General features: G+C 41.5%; 3 protein-coding genes across 4 annotated transcripts; 1 reads left to right on the top strand and 2 right to left on the bottom strand.

Moving 5' to 3' along the window:
• Positions 1 to 39: 39 nt before the first annotated feature.
• LOC109532350 (probable uridine nucleosidase 1) lies at positions 40 to 3,688 on the bottom strand. 2 transcript variants are annotated; one of them, XM_019897221.1, is made up of 6 exons: positions 3,612 to 3,688; positions 3,351 to 3,538; positions 2,505 to 2,693; positions 2,323 to 2,434; positions 1,946 to 2,082; positions 40 to 1,302 (listed from the first exon to the last, which is right to left on the bottom strand). In XM_019897221.1, the coding sequence occupies exons 2-6, from the start codon at positions 3,531 to 3,533 to the stop codon at positions 922 to 924; spliced, it is 1,002 nt and encodes a 333-aa protein (XP_019752780.1). In that variant the 5' UTR covers positions 3,534 to 3,538; positions 3,612 to 3,688; the 3' UTR covers positions 40 to 921. The 2 variants fall into 2 exon arrangements, with proteins under 2 accessions (XP_019752780.1, XP_019752779.1); XM_019897220.1 differs by having other exon boundaries at positions 3,351 to 3,625.
• Positions 3,689 to 3,890: 202 nt separating this feature from the next.
• LOC109532343 (basic immunoglobulin-like variable motif-containing protein) lies at positions 3,891 to 8,369 on the top strand. Its single transcript, XM_019897213.1, has 9 exons — positions 3,891 to 4,074; positions 4,820 to 5,259; positions 5,793 to 5,919; positions 6,144 to 6,239; positions 6,317 to 6,421; positions 6,861 to 7,088; positions 7,190 to 7,273; positions 7,339 to 7,435; positions 8,088 to 8,369. The coding sequence occupies exons 2-9, from the start codon at positions 4,836 to 4,838 to the stop codon at positions 8,343 to 8,345; spliced, it is 1,419 nt and encodes a 472-aa protein (XP_019752772.1). The 5' UTR covers positions 3,891 to 4,074; positions 4,820 to 4,835; the 3' UTR covers positions 8,346 to 8,369.
• A 193-nt stretch (positions 8,370 to 8,562) lies between these two features.
• On the bottom strand, positions 8,563 to 12,046 carry LOC109532351 (homocysteine S-methyltransferase YbgG). The gene is made up of 7 exons (XM_019897222.1): positions 11,810 to 12,046; positions 11,188 to 11,255; positions 10,855 to 11,125; positions 10,282 to 10,443; positions 10,008 to 10,213; positions 9,446 to 9,525; positions 8,563 to 8,722 (listed from the first exon to the last, which is right to left on the bottom strand). Exons 1-7 carry the CDS (start codon positions 11,912 to 11,914, stop codon positions 8,625 to 8,627), a joined length of 990 nt encoding a protein of 329 aa, XP_019752781.1. The 5' UTR covers positions 11,915 to 12,046; the 3' UTR covers positions 8,563 to 8,624.
• Positions 12,047 to 12,213: the final 167 nt, after the last annotated feature.

Here is a 12,213-nt window from a genome sequence, read left to right as displayed (position 1 = left end):
TTGGTTCGCCGTGCAGAATCTCAGTTCAGTATTAAAAAGTTCAACGTTTTTCAAGAGTTTTATTGCAATCAGTTTCATGGACTTTCAGCCAAGCGCGCAGCAGCTCAGATTGGACAGCGACCTTGGCTCTGATTGGACGTTTCATGAAATGGCTCCCCGTTTTAAAAGTCCAACAATTACTTGAGTTTGAGGTTTGAATTACACCAGGCCTTCATTTGTCAGAAAATTACAATAAAGAATTTCAGCACAGCACCTCCTTCTGGGTCTCAATATTTTCTGATTTGCAGTGATTGTGCTTTATTCCTGATATTTGCTGCCATTTGTCCTGAATGGGCATAGATGTCAAGTTGCACATTTACTGTAAAATCACAAATAATGGTCACTTTTTTTGCAAAACCAAAAGATGCCAAATCAAAGTGGGGCACGACAAAAGGTGCTTCAGAAATGAAAAAGTTTAAATTGTTTAGACATTTACCACCACCTGGGCAGTACTGAGGGGTTGTAATAGGAGATTTACAAGACATTTCATACAAAACGTGTCAATATGCATTTACATACTGTAAATTACTTTTAAAGCATTTAAACGTGTTAAGAGATTTTAAAATGAAGAAATAAGGAGTTAACCGTGTTATTCACAAGATTTTACAAAATAGTGGCCACTTGAGACAAACGAGACTCCGCTACACGCTTTTTCAATGTCTTATACTGCCCCCAAGTGGTCACGGTGTGCACAGTCGCACAATGTCAATTTATGCAAAAGGCAGAAATTATGTATAGCAAAAAAAAAAAACCCTGCTTGAATAAAAAATCAACTGAAGCCAATTTTTACTGTAATTGTAATATATTTTTTATGAAGTATGATACTTACATTTTCTTCTAATGTAGTCTTGATTGATTATTGGATGGAATTAATCTGGGAATTTATTTTCCAGCATCAGGGCTCCCAGGGGGCTGCCTGAGCGACTCGAGCAACAGCCTCGCCAACCTGTCCTTGTTGCATTTGGTGAACACCGTCACGCTGTGCTGCTTCTTGAGCCTGCCCACGCGGTCCAAGACCATCATGCCGCGGCACATGGCGCCCTGCAGCTCCACGCGCACAGGACAGCGCACGCTCTCGGCCACCACGCCGGCATCCACGCAGGCAGCCACCGCGTACGAGTCAAAGGAGACAAAGCCAGCCCCGAAGTGAAGGCCGCGCTTCTTGCTTAGAGCCTCCTGGGAGTAGGCCCAGCAACGGGACGTGGCGGTCTTCATAAAGCGGGACGCTGCCGTGTCTTGGCTCGTCAGCTCCTCGAAGAAATCCTTCATGGGGGAGAAAAAAAAACTCATAAGGAAGTCATCCATAGGGTAAGGCATTTATTACCATCTTTTGTTTTCCAAGCAAAAAAGTTCTACTTCTCGTTGGATTGTTTGGCTTGAGAAATATGCCATTTTGGCCTTTGACAGGAGAAGTCAAGTCCAAAAAATGTCTTTTCAATAATATCTATGCAGCCCCATTAGTCGAAACACATCTTTCAGATTAATATTGCGTTTGTGGATTATGATCATTTGGCTTTATCCATCTCTGCTTCAACTGAAAAAAATATCACAGTTGCTCAAGTGACCAATCACAGCTCACCTATTTTCGCAGTTTTGGTCATGTGACATTTGCAATCCAAGCCCGAAGGCATTTTTTTTATTTTTATTAGTACCGTAGTCATTGAAAACCTTTTTTCTCATGCGAGTATAACTTTTTTTGAGTGTGATATCTCAAAAAAACACAACTTTATTCTTTAAACAATTCGAAGGATTCATTTTTCATAAAATCTTAACTGCCCCTCCCCACCATCACACAGACAAGTGGTGTTGCTGTTGTTTTTAACCTAAGCGGCACATAAATGGTGGCTAAAAGACGCTTGCGATTCAACAAATAAGGGAATTTGTTTGGGGCGTCTTCACATCTCACCCACGACAGCGCGTTTCTGCAGGCGTATTCCCACGTCGCCATGTAGGTTGGGCATAAAAACTCCTCCAGAACCACGTAAGCGGCCTCAGGATCCATGGCAAAGTTGAACTCGGCACACAGGGACACGTTCCCTTTCCCTGAATGCGCACACACACACACACACAAAACATAAACAAACATTCCCCCCCCCCCCAAAAAAAAATTCTTTAGGCAATATGAATTCTTGAATTTGTAAGAGATGAGTGTGACTTAATTTTTTTTTTTGGGTGGGGGGGATTAACTGCCCACTCTTGTTCCCAATGGTCTGAATGATCATTTTTATCTTTTTATTTATTAATTTATTTTAATAAACAAACTCCCTTGAGTATTGCGCTTACCTTCCATGTTGCCGCCCATGATGTAAAGTTTTTTAAGCTTTCCGGGGAAGCTTGGGTCCAGCCTGGCGGCCAGCGCCAGGTTGGTAAGTGGACCCAGGGCCACCAGTGTCACCTGTGATCGCCAAGCCACGCTTTCTTTTCATGCCAATCACTGAGCGCCAGAGGGGACCGCAAATACTTACCTGCGCGGGGTTCTCCGCCACCAGACGCACCATGGCGCTTACCGCGTGTTCCCTCCGGATTTTCGCCTCCCACTGGGGGTCCTTGTCCTTGAAAACATCCCCAAGGCCGTCCGTGCCGAAGTGGTCGCAGGGTGTGTCGGTGCCGGCGGTCCCGAGCAGGGGCCCGGCAGATCCTCGGAACACCGGGATCTGCCCAGGGAAAAACCGCACAAGGCTGAAGAACTTTTGAGGTGTTTAAGGACATTATTTGGTGAAAATTGGTAATATACAGTAAAAATTGGAACTGCTTACATTTTTTTGTGTGTGTGTATTATAAATCAAATTTATGAGCTATGTGAGTAATGCAACAACAGTACTTTTCTCTAAAAGTGTAAAAAAAAAAATAATAATAAGGTCACATGTTCAAAATCATTTAAGATTTCAAAAGAATAAACACAACATGCTCCCCCAGTGACCTGACCCAGAATTGCTTCGTTTTGTTTCGCCGAATGCAAAAACTAAATTTGTTAAGCAACTTCTTGAAACATAAAACTTTTGACAAAACGTATGCCATTTTGTAAAAAACAACTGGCTTCTCTTAAAAATGTGTTGAAAAAATAGGATGGGATTCTTAATAACAAAATATTAATACTGAAACATTTGCTGACAAAGAAGACTTTTTTCTTAAATGTTATGGGTATGATTCCCCCCTTGACATGTTTCCTTAAGTATAATTTGTCCAATATTTCAGAAAAATTCTCGTTAAAAATTATTGGGGTTATGTGGTGTTCCCTCCCCCCACCCCATTTCAAATACATTAAAAAAAGAAAATAAGAGATATTCACTTTGCTTTTCCATCAAACCAACCTGCTCCCGCTGACCCACTGCAAGCACCCTCAACACATTCTGGCACACATCGTCTACAGACGCGTTCCCGAACACACAGGTGGCTGCCAGGACGCGGACGTGCGGCGCCGCCAAAGCCACCAGGATGGCCTGGGCGTCGTCGATGCCGCAATCGGTGTCGATGACGAGCAATTTCTCGGACATCTTTGCTTGAAAAATAAAAACGAAGGGTCACTTTGCAAATGAAGGATTAGAAGTTAACTTTTCCGAGTGAAGATGAACCTCTCTTCCCAGAGGAGGCGAGACGCAGGATTCTCTCGTTTGATTGGCTCGAAGTGGCGTAATCACTCCGGGGGGGGGCGAATATGGCGTCGATATAAAATAGTCAGTAAAATGTTAATAAATGTACTCAAAAAACAAACATTGAATGGATAAATCATAATAAAATTGTTAACCAATAGTTCCCATGCCAGGATGATTTAAAATTATTTTTTTGTCAAGTAAGAATCTAAATCGAACCTATTCTCCAGAATGGTTCAGTCCTGTTCAGCTAATCCGGAAGTGTACACATCGAGGGTTAATTGATGTCTAAGCAAGCTAATGTTGTAAATGTGTTATCAATACGACTCTGCTTGTAACATTTTAACGCTAAACATTAACCTCGCAAGAGGACGATTTATAGCGCACGTCGCGAGGAACCTACCCGCTTTCCTCCCGAGCTGATGCGCCTTCCTCAAGTCTTCGGGTAAAATGTGATTTTCTTCTGGGGGTTGTTTAAATTAACGATGCAATTTTGTTCATAAATAATATTTTTTTGTTTGGAATCACGAGAGAAATGCCTTCGAAGGTCGTCACTATAATTATCCCTTACTACTTTATTTTCCAAAGGAAAAACTAGTTTATTCGTGGAATAATACACATTTTTTTACGAATTAAGAAAAAACCCATCTCTTGGACCAAACTTTCCTCGAAGAAATTGCAGACTTTTAGTTTTTTGTAATTGGACTGATATTTATTTATTTTTTGCTGTTAATTTATTATTTTTATTTTTTACTGGGAGGGGGGCTTTCCCCAAACCTAAAGGACTGATGGTTGTCTAGATAGAAATACTATTTTTAAAACGTTTCTTTAAAATTAAAAAAAAAAAATTCCAATACAGAAGTAATTTTTTAAAATTAAACACATTGCTTTTTCCTCATAAAACTTTCAGTCCTTTTAACCATTGGAAAATGAATGCTATGGAAATAATTACTTTAAAAAGGCGATCCAGGAAACTTGAAAGTAAAAATACAAAATAAAACTTTGCTCAAAATGTGACTTCTTAAGAAAATTTTGATAAATTATGCTTTTGTTTTTGTTGTGATTGTACTAAAGGTATATGATGGTTTTCTAGAAAGAAATCTGACTTAAAAGTTTCTTGGAGAGAAACGTTTTCTTTGAAATTATGAACAGAATCTCTTAACTAACTTTTTGCATGGATATTTTCTCAGGTAAAGTGAGTCATTCATGCCAAACACATCAAAAGATCCCGCGGGTCCATCAGAAGTGTCAAGTATGCAAAAACAAATCATGGGCAGGGAAGAAGAGGACCGCCGCCTGATTGGCTCATTGGCCCGGGACACCTCTGTCGCTCTAACCCGGCGAGCGTCTAGTGGTGAGCTCCAACTGCCCCGCGCCTTCCCGGTCACGCACTCTCGGGAGAAGTTCTACACCGTCTGCTCGGACTACGCGCTGCTCAACCGGGCGGTGAGGACGCAGGATGACGGGGACAAGGCCACCCGAGACTTCCAGTCGGCGGCAGCCTGCATGGTTTCCGACGGCGACTGCGACATGGAGGACCTGACGGCCGGCAGGGATGCCAAGACCATGCTCGCTTGGGAGATTGACACCACCGACTTCAAGGCGGTGCTCACGCGCAAAATTAGAAAGGGTAAAATGACAACAAAAAAAAAAATCACAGCCCAAAGTTTTATGGAGAATATGGGAGGAAGTTATATTCGAGTCCACCTTGGTTTATAAATCGTTTTACTTTTTATTTTCTTGATAAAGAATGCCTTTATTCTAATGAAACTACTATTTTGTTTTCATGAAAATTTCGACATTGTCCCACAAAAATCTGACTTCCTATTTTCTCAAGATTACATTTTTTTTCCTTGAAAAAGTTAAGGTTTGCCTTTTTTTGTTTTTTTTTTTAAAGATTTTTTTTTGTCTTGGGTAAAATGTTACTTTTTTCCCTGAAGAAACCTTGACTTAAAATAAATAAAAAAAATATAATTGTATGGGGAAAACAAGACTTTAGTATCAATTTTTTTGTGTGTGTGTGTGTGTGTGTAAGTCTGGCTGTTTTTCTTGGATTTTTTTTCTCAATAAAAATGAGCATGGATTATTTTATTACCAGAATTGACTGTTTCGAGTCAAATATGTTTTTCTTTATTTAATTATTTATTTTGCATTCCTTTTAAGGCAGCGTGAAGAAGTGCGGCAGTAAGAAGATGAAGCCAGACCGAGCCAGCCGGAACCTTCAGGAGGTCCTGCCTCACCCCTCGTTAGAAGACGTCAAGCAGAGAAAAGTTCTCGATCTCCGAAGATGGTAACTCAAGTAACTCTTTCTACACATTGCATACCTGGATATATATTTATTTTATATGCAGCGGTACCTCATCATGCGAGTGACGACTTGACCAAGTCACCTATAAAGAATATTTGTGAATACTATAAAACCTATAAAGAATATTTTATTCTTTGTCAGCTGGTATAAACTCATAAGTGCACATTCATGAATCTAAAACTGTTCTTGTATTGTTTTGTTGCCAGGTACTGCATCAGCCGGCCACAGTACAAGACATCGTGCGGTATATCGTCACTGGTGTCCTGCTGGAACTTCTTGTATAGCGCGCTTGGGGCAGGAAGGTGAAGACCACCACCGTCGGCACCTTATCGTCATCGCACATAAAATATTTCCTGCTGACTATGCGTTTCCTTGCCAGTCTGCCGCCCATCTCCCAGGAAGAGGCGCTCCACATCCTGGGCTACCAGCCGCCATTCGACGAGATCAAGTTTGGGCCCTTCACGGGTAACGCCACCCTCATGCGGTAAGAAGGGAAAACACTCAATAACGTGTCATAAAAGAAGAGCATAATTGAAATTGAATACAGAGAAATAAACAGTTTGTACCATGTTTTGTGTTCAGTTCAATGGACATTGTCCTGCTCCTTTAGTGCATTCCATCTGGGGGCAGTAGAATAATCTTATCCCTCCCTTATCTGTGCTGCTTATCCTTAGAGATAAGGATATACTGTACATCGAGACAGACACAAGTTACTCACCTAAATCCAAAGTAGTTGTCGTGCTTTGCAGAAGATAAAGAATACATGCTCATGAGCATTGTTATAATAGCACCTGGATAAAGTGGATTTCAAGAACAATTTTAATCTCTCAAAATTATACTTTATATTCTGGAAGAATGCATAAATGCGCCCAAAAATAGAAAGAAGTTTGGAGCGACAGACTCATTCCTCGCGCTCTCCCAAGGTGGTTCCGGCAAATCAACGACCACTTCCGCGTGCGGGGCTGCTCGTACATCCTTTACAAGCCGCATGGGAAACATAAGACTGCGGGAGAGACGGCGGAGGGAGCCTTGGCCAAGCTGATGCTTGGCCTCAGGGACGAGACCATGGCCTACGTATACCACTGCCAGAACCACTACTGCTGCCCCCTCGGATTCGAGGCCACGCCCCTCAAAGCAGCCAAGGCGTACAGGTAGTTAAAGGACCACATTTACTGTCACATTTGCTCACTAACTCAATGTAAAACATAATGTGGAATATATTCGAATAAAATGTAATGTTGAACTTTGCTAGAGGTCCTTTGCCCACCAACGAGATGGAACACTGGATCCTGATCGGAGAACCCAGCAGGAAGCACGCTGCCATCCACTGTAAAAAGTAAGCCCCTGTTGTCCTCCCGCTTGCATTTTGCTCTTCTCCGACACGTTTTGTTTCTCGCGCAGGTGGATGGACATCGTCACCGACCTCAACACCCAGAATCCAGAATATTTGGACATACGCCACATGGAGAAGGGCATCCAAAGGCGCACCACCAAAAAAGTATGCTTTCCCGTTCCTAGTCAAATTTGAACTCACGAGGTTTTGTTTTAACGTATGACTCTTTGGACAAATGAATTGATAAGCCTTTGTTACAAGTTAAATTTGTCTAAAGGGTGTGTGATATTTGGCTATTAAGTCATCAGATGAAGAAATATTGCCAATGCGGTCGCATTATCTGGCGCGTCCTCATTAAGACCTTGAATTTGAGATGCGACTCGTATCTCCTTTGTTCTCAGTCACTAGACAAAATTTTGCTAAGACGTTTCATCTGAGGTGTGACTCTCACTAATGAGTTGCAAATTGATGTTTTACCCTACATGTCAAATTTCATTGATGATCACGTTACAAGTCAAATTTAACTTGTGGCTACAAAATATTAGGTCATTATAAAAGATATCCAAGCACTCATCAAAACCATAACGTTAAATGTGATAGGCAGCTGCATTTTTTTTTTATTACATCATCATATACATCACCATATGAGGGCATGTTGACTAAATAGTTACAGATCATGTAAGCCCTCACTGAGACCTCAAATTTGAGGAATGAGTCCGCGCGGTTTCTTGCCAATAGGTTTATGACCGCATTACTTGTTTAATTTTCCGGGGGAAAGGAAAAAAAAAAAACGACAATGTCGTTCGTGGGTTCTCAGGTGGGTGGGAACCTGCACTGCATTATGGCCTTCCAACGCGTCAACTGGCAAAAGCTGGGCCCCTGGGCCCTCAACCTGGAAAACCTACGGCACGGCGGCGGCGGTGAGGGGGAGGAAACCAAGCGCCTTGCCGAGCTGGGACGCTCGCAAAGCACGGGCAGCCACAAGGACGCCCCATGGAAGCGCATGTCCAATACTGCAGACAACAGACAGAAGAGCTCGCCCGACAGCGACATCGACGAGGATGATGCCAACTGAACACGAGGACAACAAACGGTACAAGAACTAACTGATGCTGGAGCGACGACAGCACGAAACAATTTCCTCTGGCGGAGTAAGACACATTCGGAAAGGTCATAAATACAAATGACGGTGAATACGCACATGATTACAAATACTGCTGTTCCATGCTGATGAGCCGCATTGTTAATTTATTGCTTGTACAAAACACATAGCTGCCGCTTTACTTTTTTTCCTCATCTTTGTCATTGTAGCTCAAAACTTTTTTAAAAGTGTATTTTTTTTTTTTTTTTAGTGTTACATTCCCAGGTCTGCTTCCTCCTCCGTTGGATGACGTGTTTTTAAGTGTCGTCTCAGCTCGCCAATTTGATCCGGACGTACACGACAGCAACCACCTGACAAGACAAACATTTTCAAGTAGGGTCGTTCGTGCGTGTCGATTTTCTCATCCAGCAAACGGTGCTGTGGTGAAAAAACGATTTTTTTCATACGTGGTGATTTGACGATGAAATCAATGCGTAAATAAACTTGCCATATAATCAATTTTTCCAGTGTCTGACTTCATTTGAAGTATGACTTGGTGCTCGCTTAACTCTTCGATACCTTTGATTTAAGGTTGAAGTTGATTTATGGCTCCGTTACCAGTGAAACTGGATCTGGAGTTGTTTTTGTTTTTTTGGGGGGGTTAAGACATCATAATTACTTATAAATGTATGACCCAGTTAATAATGAGATTGTACCTGGTAAATCGTCATGTGTGGGGAGATCGACAAAATTTCAATATATGAGAAATTGATTTATAACCCTGTTGCTTGTCAAATTTGATGTGGGACTGTTCTCTTTTTCAGGTATTAGACCATTGGGTGTGCCGATCGAGTTACAAATCTGGAAAGCTCTCATGACGTTTACGATTTAACTTTTTTTTTTTTTTTTTAAATACAAAATGATTTATGATCCCTGATCCAAGTCAAATAGGTCTGAGGCTACTTTTTTTTAACACATCTTCACATTGAGGAAAAAAATTGCATATCGAAAGTCCTTATCAAGATATTAGTAGTTTCCGACATGTGATTTGGTTTGAGGTAAGTTTCATAATTAGATAAAAATTGTAACCTTACCGATCAAAGCAGCCCCTTGCTTGATCCAAGTGTCACTTAGAGCCGGTATGCTTGCTGTTGTTTTCTCTGATGTCTGCCATCTTAAACAAAATGTGCAAATCAAAATGACTCGATAGAAATTGTAAAACATAAAAATGAATCCATGCAAACCAATTTCTATTAAGGAAGCCATGCTAAATTTCTACAGTTTCTTAGATTTGTATTGTACTGCAAATTGATTCATGACCCCTTTGCAGTTGATCTGAGATGTTTTTTTTAATGACGTCATCTGTTTGCGTGTATATTGATAAAATAATCAGACAAAAAGCCCTCGTTAAGACTATATAGGGGTTGTTGGAAATAGATTTATGACCCCGTTAATGGTCAAATTAGCATTATTGGCCCTTGTGAGGATAAAGCTGATTGGAAAATGAATGAATGTTCTCATATGAGAGCACATTGACAACATTATGTAAAGTGTTCAAATTTTGTTTTGAGCTATGACTTGTTGAAAGTCGGTCGGTTAAGATGAAATAAAGTCATTCATAACTATAAATTCTAAAAGCGGCTATTGTCAACTCACCCCTGCTCAGCGTCCCACTCCTCCCCGCTGTTGGGATATACCACCCATTTCCTATCTGGGCTCCTCAGGGCCACAACAGAGTCCAAGAGAGGCTCCACCCATTCCGGAGGACAACAGTTGATGCCAACGGCCAGCACCTGCGCGGACCTGCCCACCACACGGACGCCATCTTGCAGCAGGTGGCCGTCCGACAGATGCGTCCCATCCTGACACAGCGGCACAAAAGTGCTGATTCATTTAGCTGATGAGCCGTAATTGATTGGCCTCTCATTACCTTGCAAGAGAAAGAAATCCAGGCATTGCAATTTGGGAATTCCCGGAGAACCTCGGCCAATGCTCCCGCTTCTTTGACACTCGGGATGGTCTCCAAGGCGAGGACCTCCGCTCCCGCTGCTGCCAGACACTCCAACTGAGGGCGATGCCAAGCTTTCAACTCCTTGGAATGCAAGAGCTCAAGTTGAAGGAACTGATCTGTCACTGTTGAGCAAGGTAAACAATTTTTTTATGGCAGTTGACATTTGATTTTTGGAAAAGATTCAATTATACTTTGTTGCAAATTGATTTATGTCCCTCATTACCAGTCAAATTTGATCCTTGTCTAGGTTTTGAGGTGTGATTCATTAGGGTTTATTAAAGACTGATTTACTATGACAAAAACACTTCTCAATACCTTGTTTTGAGGTATGATTCTCTTTGATTTTTAGTAAATTGATAAATGATCTTGGTACAAGTCAAATTTGCATGATTTTCTGCTTATGTGGGTGTGACCTTATTTGGAGAGCAACATGGGCCCAAGAATGGAGCCCTGAGGGACGGCACAGCTTATTTATTTTGCTATGCATCTCACCTCTACGCTCATTTTGTCAGCATATGCTCCACTGTACTCTGAGCCGTCATGAAGAAAGGCTCCGTAGGGTCCCACGGATGCTGTGACCGCCACAGGGCGGGTCGCCCGCTGTCCACAACCAAACGCCATCACCGCCTCTTCGGCCAGACGAACCCCGGATGCCAGCAGTTCTCTGGCGGCGTCCGAGCTGACACCCAAGTGCTGGACGAAGCCTTGAATGGTGGCCTGGTAAGTGGCGCTGGTGATGACGTCGGCACCGCTCAGGAGGAAGCTGATGACATGTCACGTACTTGTCATCCAGCAGTTAGAGACATTATTTAACACCAGACATACCTGTGATGAGCAGCTTTGATAGCTTGGGGGTTGGTGTGCAACAGCCTGGCACTCCATAACGGGTCTCCCTGTAATATTGATAATAATAATAATGAAGTAAGACCTTTACCTACAATTTAATTCGATCCGTGACCATGCTCATAGCTTAAATCACTAAAGTTTATTGCTGCTATCAAGAGGCGAATACTCCAAAAGTCACTCTTGTAACTCGAATTTTGTCCCACAAGAAAACAACTAAAAAAAGTTGACCGCGCGACAAGTAATCACACACACACACACACACACACACACACACACACACACACACACACACACACACACACACAGACAAAATAAATAAAAATCACAAGTTTCGGCACTCACACAATAAAGATAGCAAAGCACCCCTGTGCGCCTTAAGTATGTTGAAAATGTTTTTAAACATAAATCTACATGATTTAAATTGCTCAGTATTAACCTTACCCACAAATGTGATAAAACAATTATTTACAGTGTAAATTATATAAAAATATTTCTCTAGTATTATATAAATGAGAAACGTAAAAAAACCACATTTATTCATTGTTTGTAGTATACAGTCAGAAATAACATGAAATAATTTTACAGCATTTTTTTTTTTTACCTGTAAACGTGCACCTTGTGCTTCCAATTCTGTGGCTAATCCGCCATCCAAAAGCAAAACTCCTCCATGGTCCGAGTCATTTCTCAGTCGAGCTCGTAAATTCATTAAAAACAATGACGTAAAACAAAAATGAATATAGTGGCATTTATTCGACGCTTAAATTCATAAACACAACCTGACAACTACCCAACACGTTTCATCAATGTTGTGCTTCCGGGTTCGAAGCAAGTTCAAGTGTTGCGTTTACGAACTTAAACCACCATGAGTGTGATGACTTTCTCACTGTCACGAAATCTCCAGTAGATGACGCTGTAAGACATAATTTTAGTTGTATCTTAAACGAAACCTAAAGTAATTTATTCATACTGTATTTGTATTCTATTCCACGTCTAAGTTCCCTTCTT

Source organism: Hippocampus comes, unplaced genomic scaffold (genome assembly GCF_001891065.2).
Source record: "Hippocampus comes isolate QL1 unplaced genomic scaffold, H_comes_QL1_v1.1 scaffold22, whole genome shotgun sequence".
Classification (NCBI taxonomy): domain Eukaryota; kingdom Metazoa; phylum Chordata; class Actinopteri; order Syngnathiformes; family Syngnathidae; genus Hippocampus; species Hippocampus comes.
Note: the sequence above shows the minus strand (reverse complement) of the source record. Positions and strands in the feature narration are given on the sequence as shown.

Coding starts and splice junctions, on each gene's coding strand:
- LOC109532343 (XM_019897213.1), top strand. CDS start 4,836: ATGCCAAACACATCAAAAGATCCCGCGGGTCCATCAGAAGTGTCAAGT. Junction 6,422..6,860: donor GGTAACGCCACCCTCATGCG/GTAAGAAGGGAA, acceptor CGCTCTCCCAAG/GTGGTTCCGGCAAATCAACG. Junction 7,436..8,087: donor AAAGGCGCACCACCAAAAAA/GTATGCTTTCCC, acceptor GTGGGTTCTCAG/GTGGGTGGGAACCTGCACTG.
- LOC109532351 (XM_019897222.1), bottom strand. CDS start 11,914: ATGAATTTACGAGCTCGACTGAGAAATGACTCGGACCATGGAGGAGTT. Junction 10,214..10,281: donor GGATTTCTTTCTCTTGCAAG/GTAATGAGAGGC, acceptor CCGCTGTGTCAG/GATGGGACGCATCTGTCGGA. Junction 8,723..9,445: donor GCAAGGGGCTGCTTTGATCG/GTAAGGTTACAA, acceptor TTGTCTTGTCAG/GTGGTTGCTGTCGTGTACGT.
- LOC109532350 (XM_019897221.1), bottom strand. CDS start 3,533: ATGTCCGAGAAATTGCTCGTCATCGACACCGATTGCGGCATCGACGAC. Junction 2,435..2,504: donor TGGCGGAGAACCCCGCGCAG/GTAAGTATTTGC, acceptor TGGCGATCACAG/GTGACACTGGTGGCCCTGGG. Junction 1,303..1,945: donor GCAGAAACGCGCTGTCGTGG/GTGAGATGTGAA, acceptor TCCCCCATGAAG/GATTTCTTCGAGGAGCTGAC.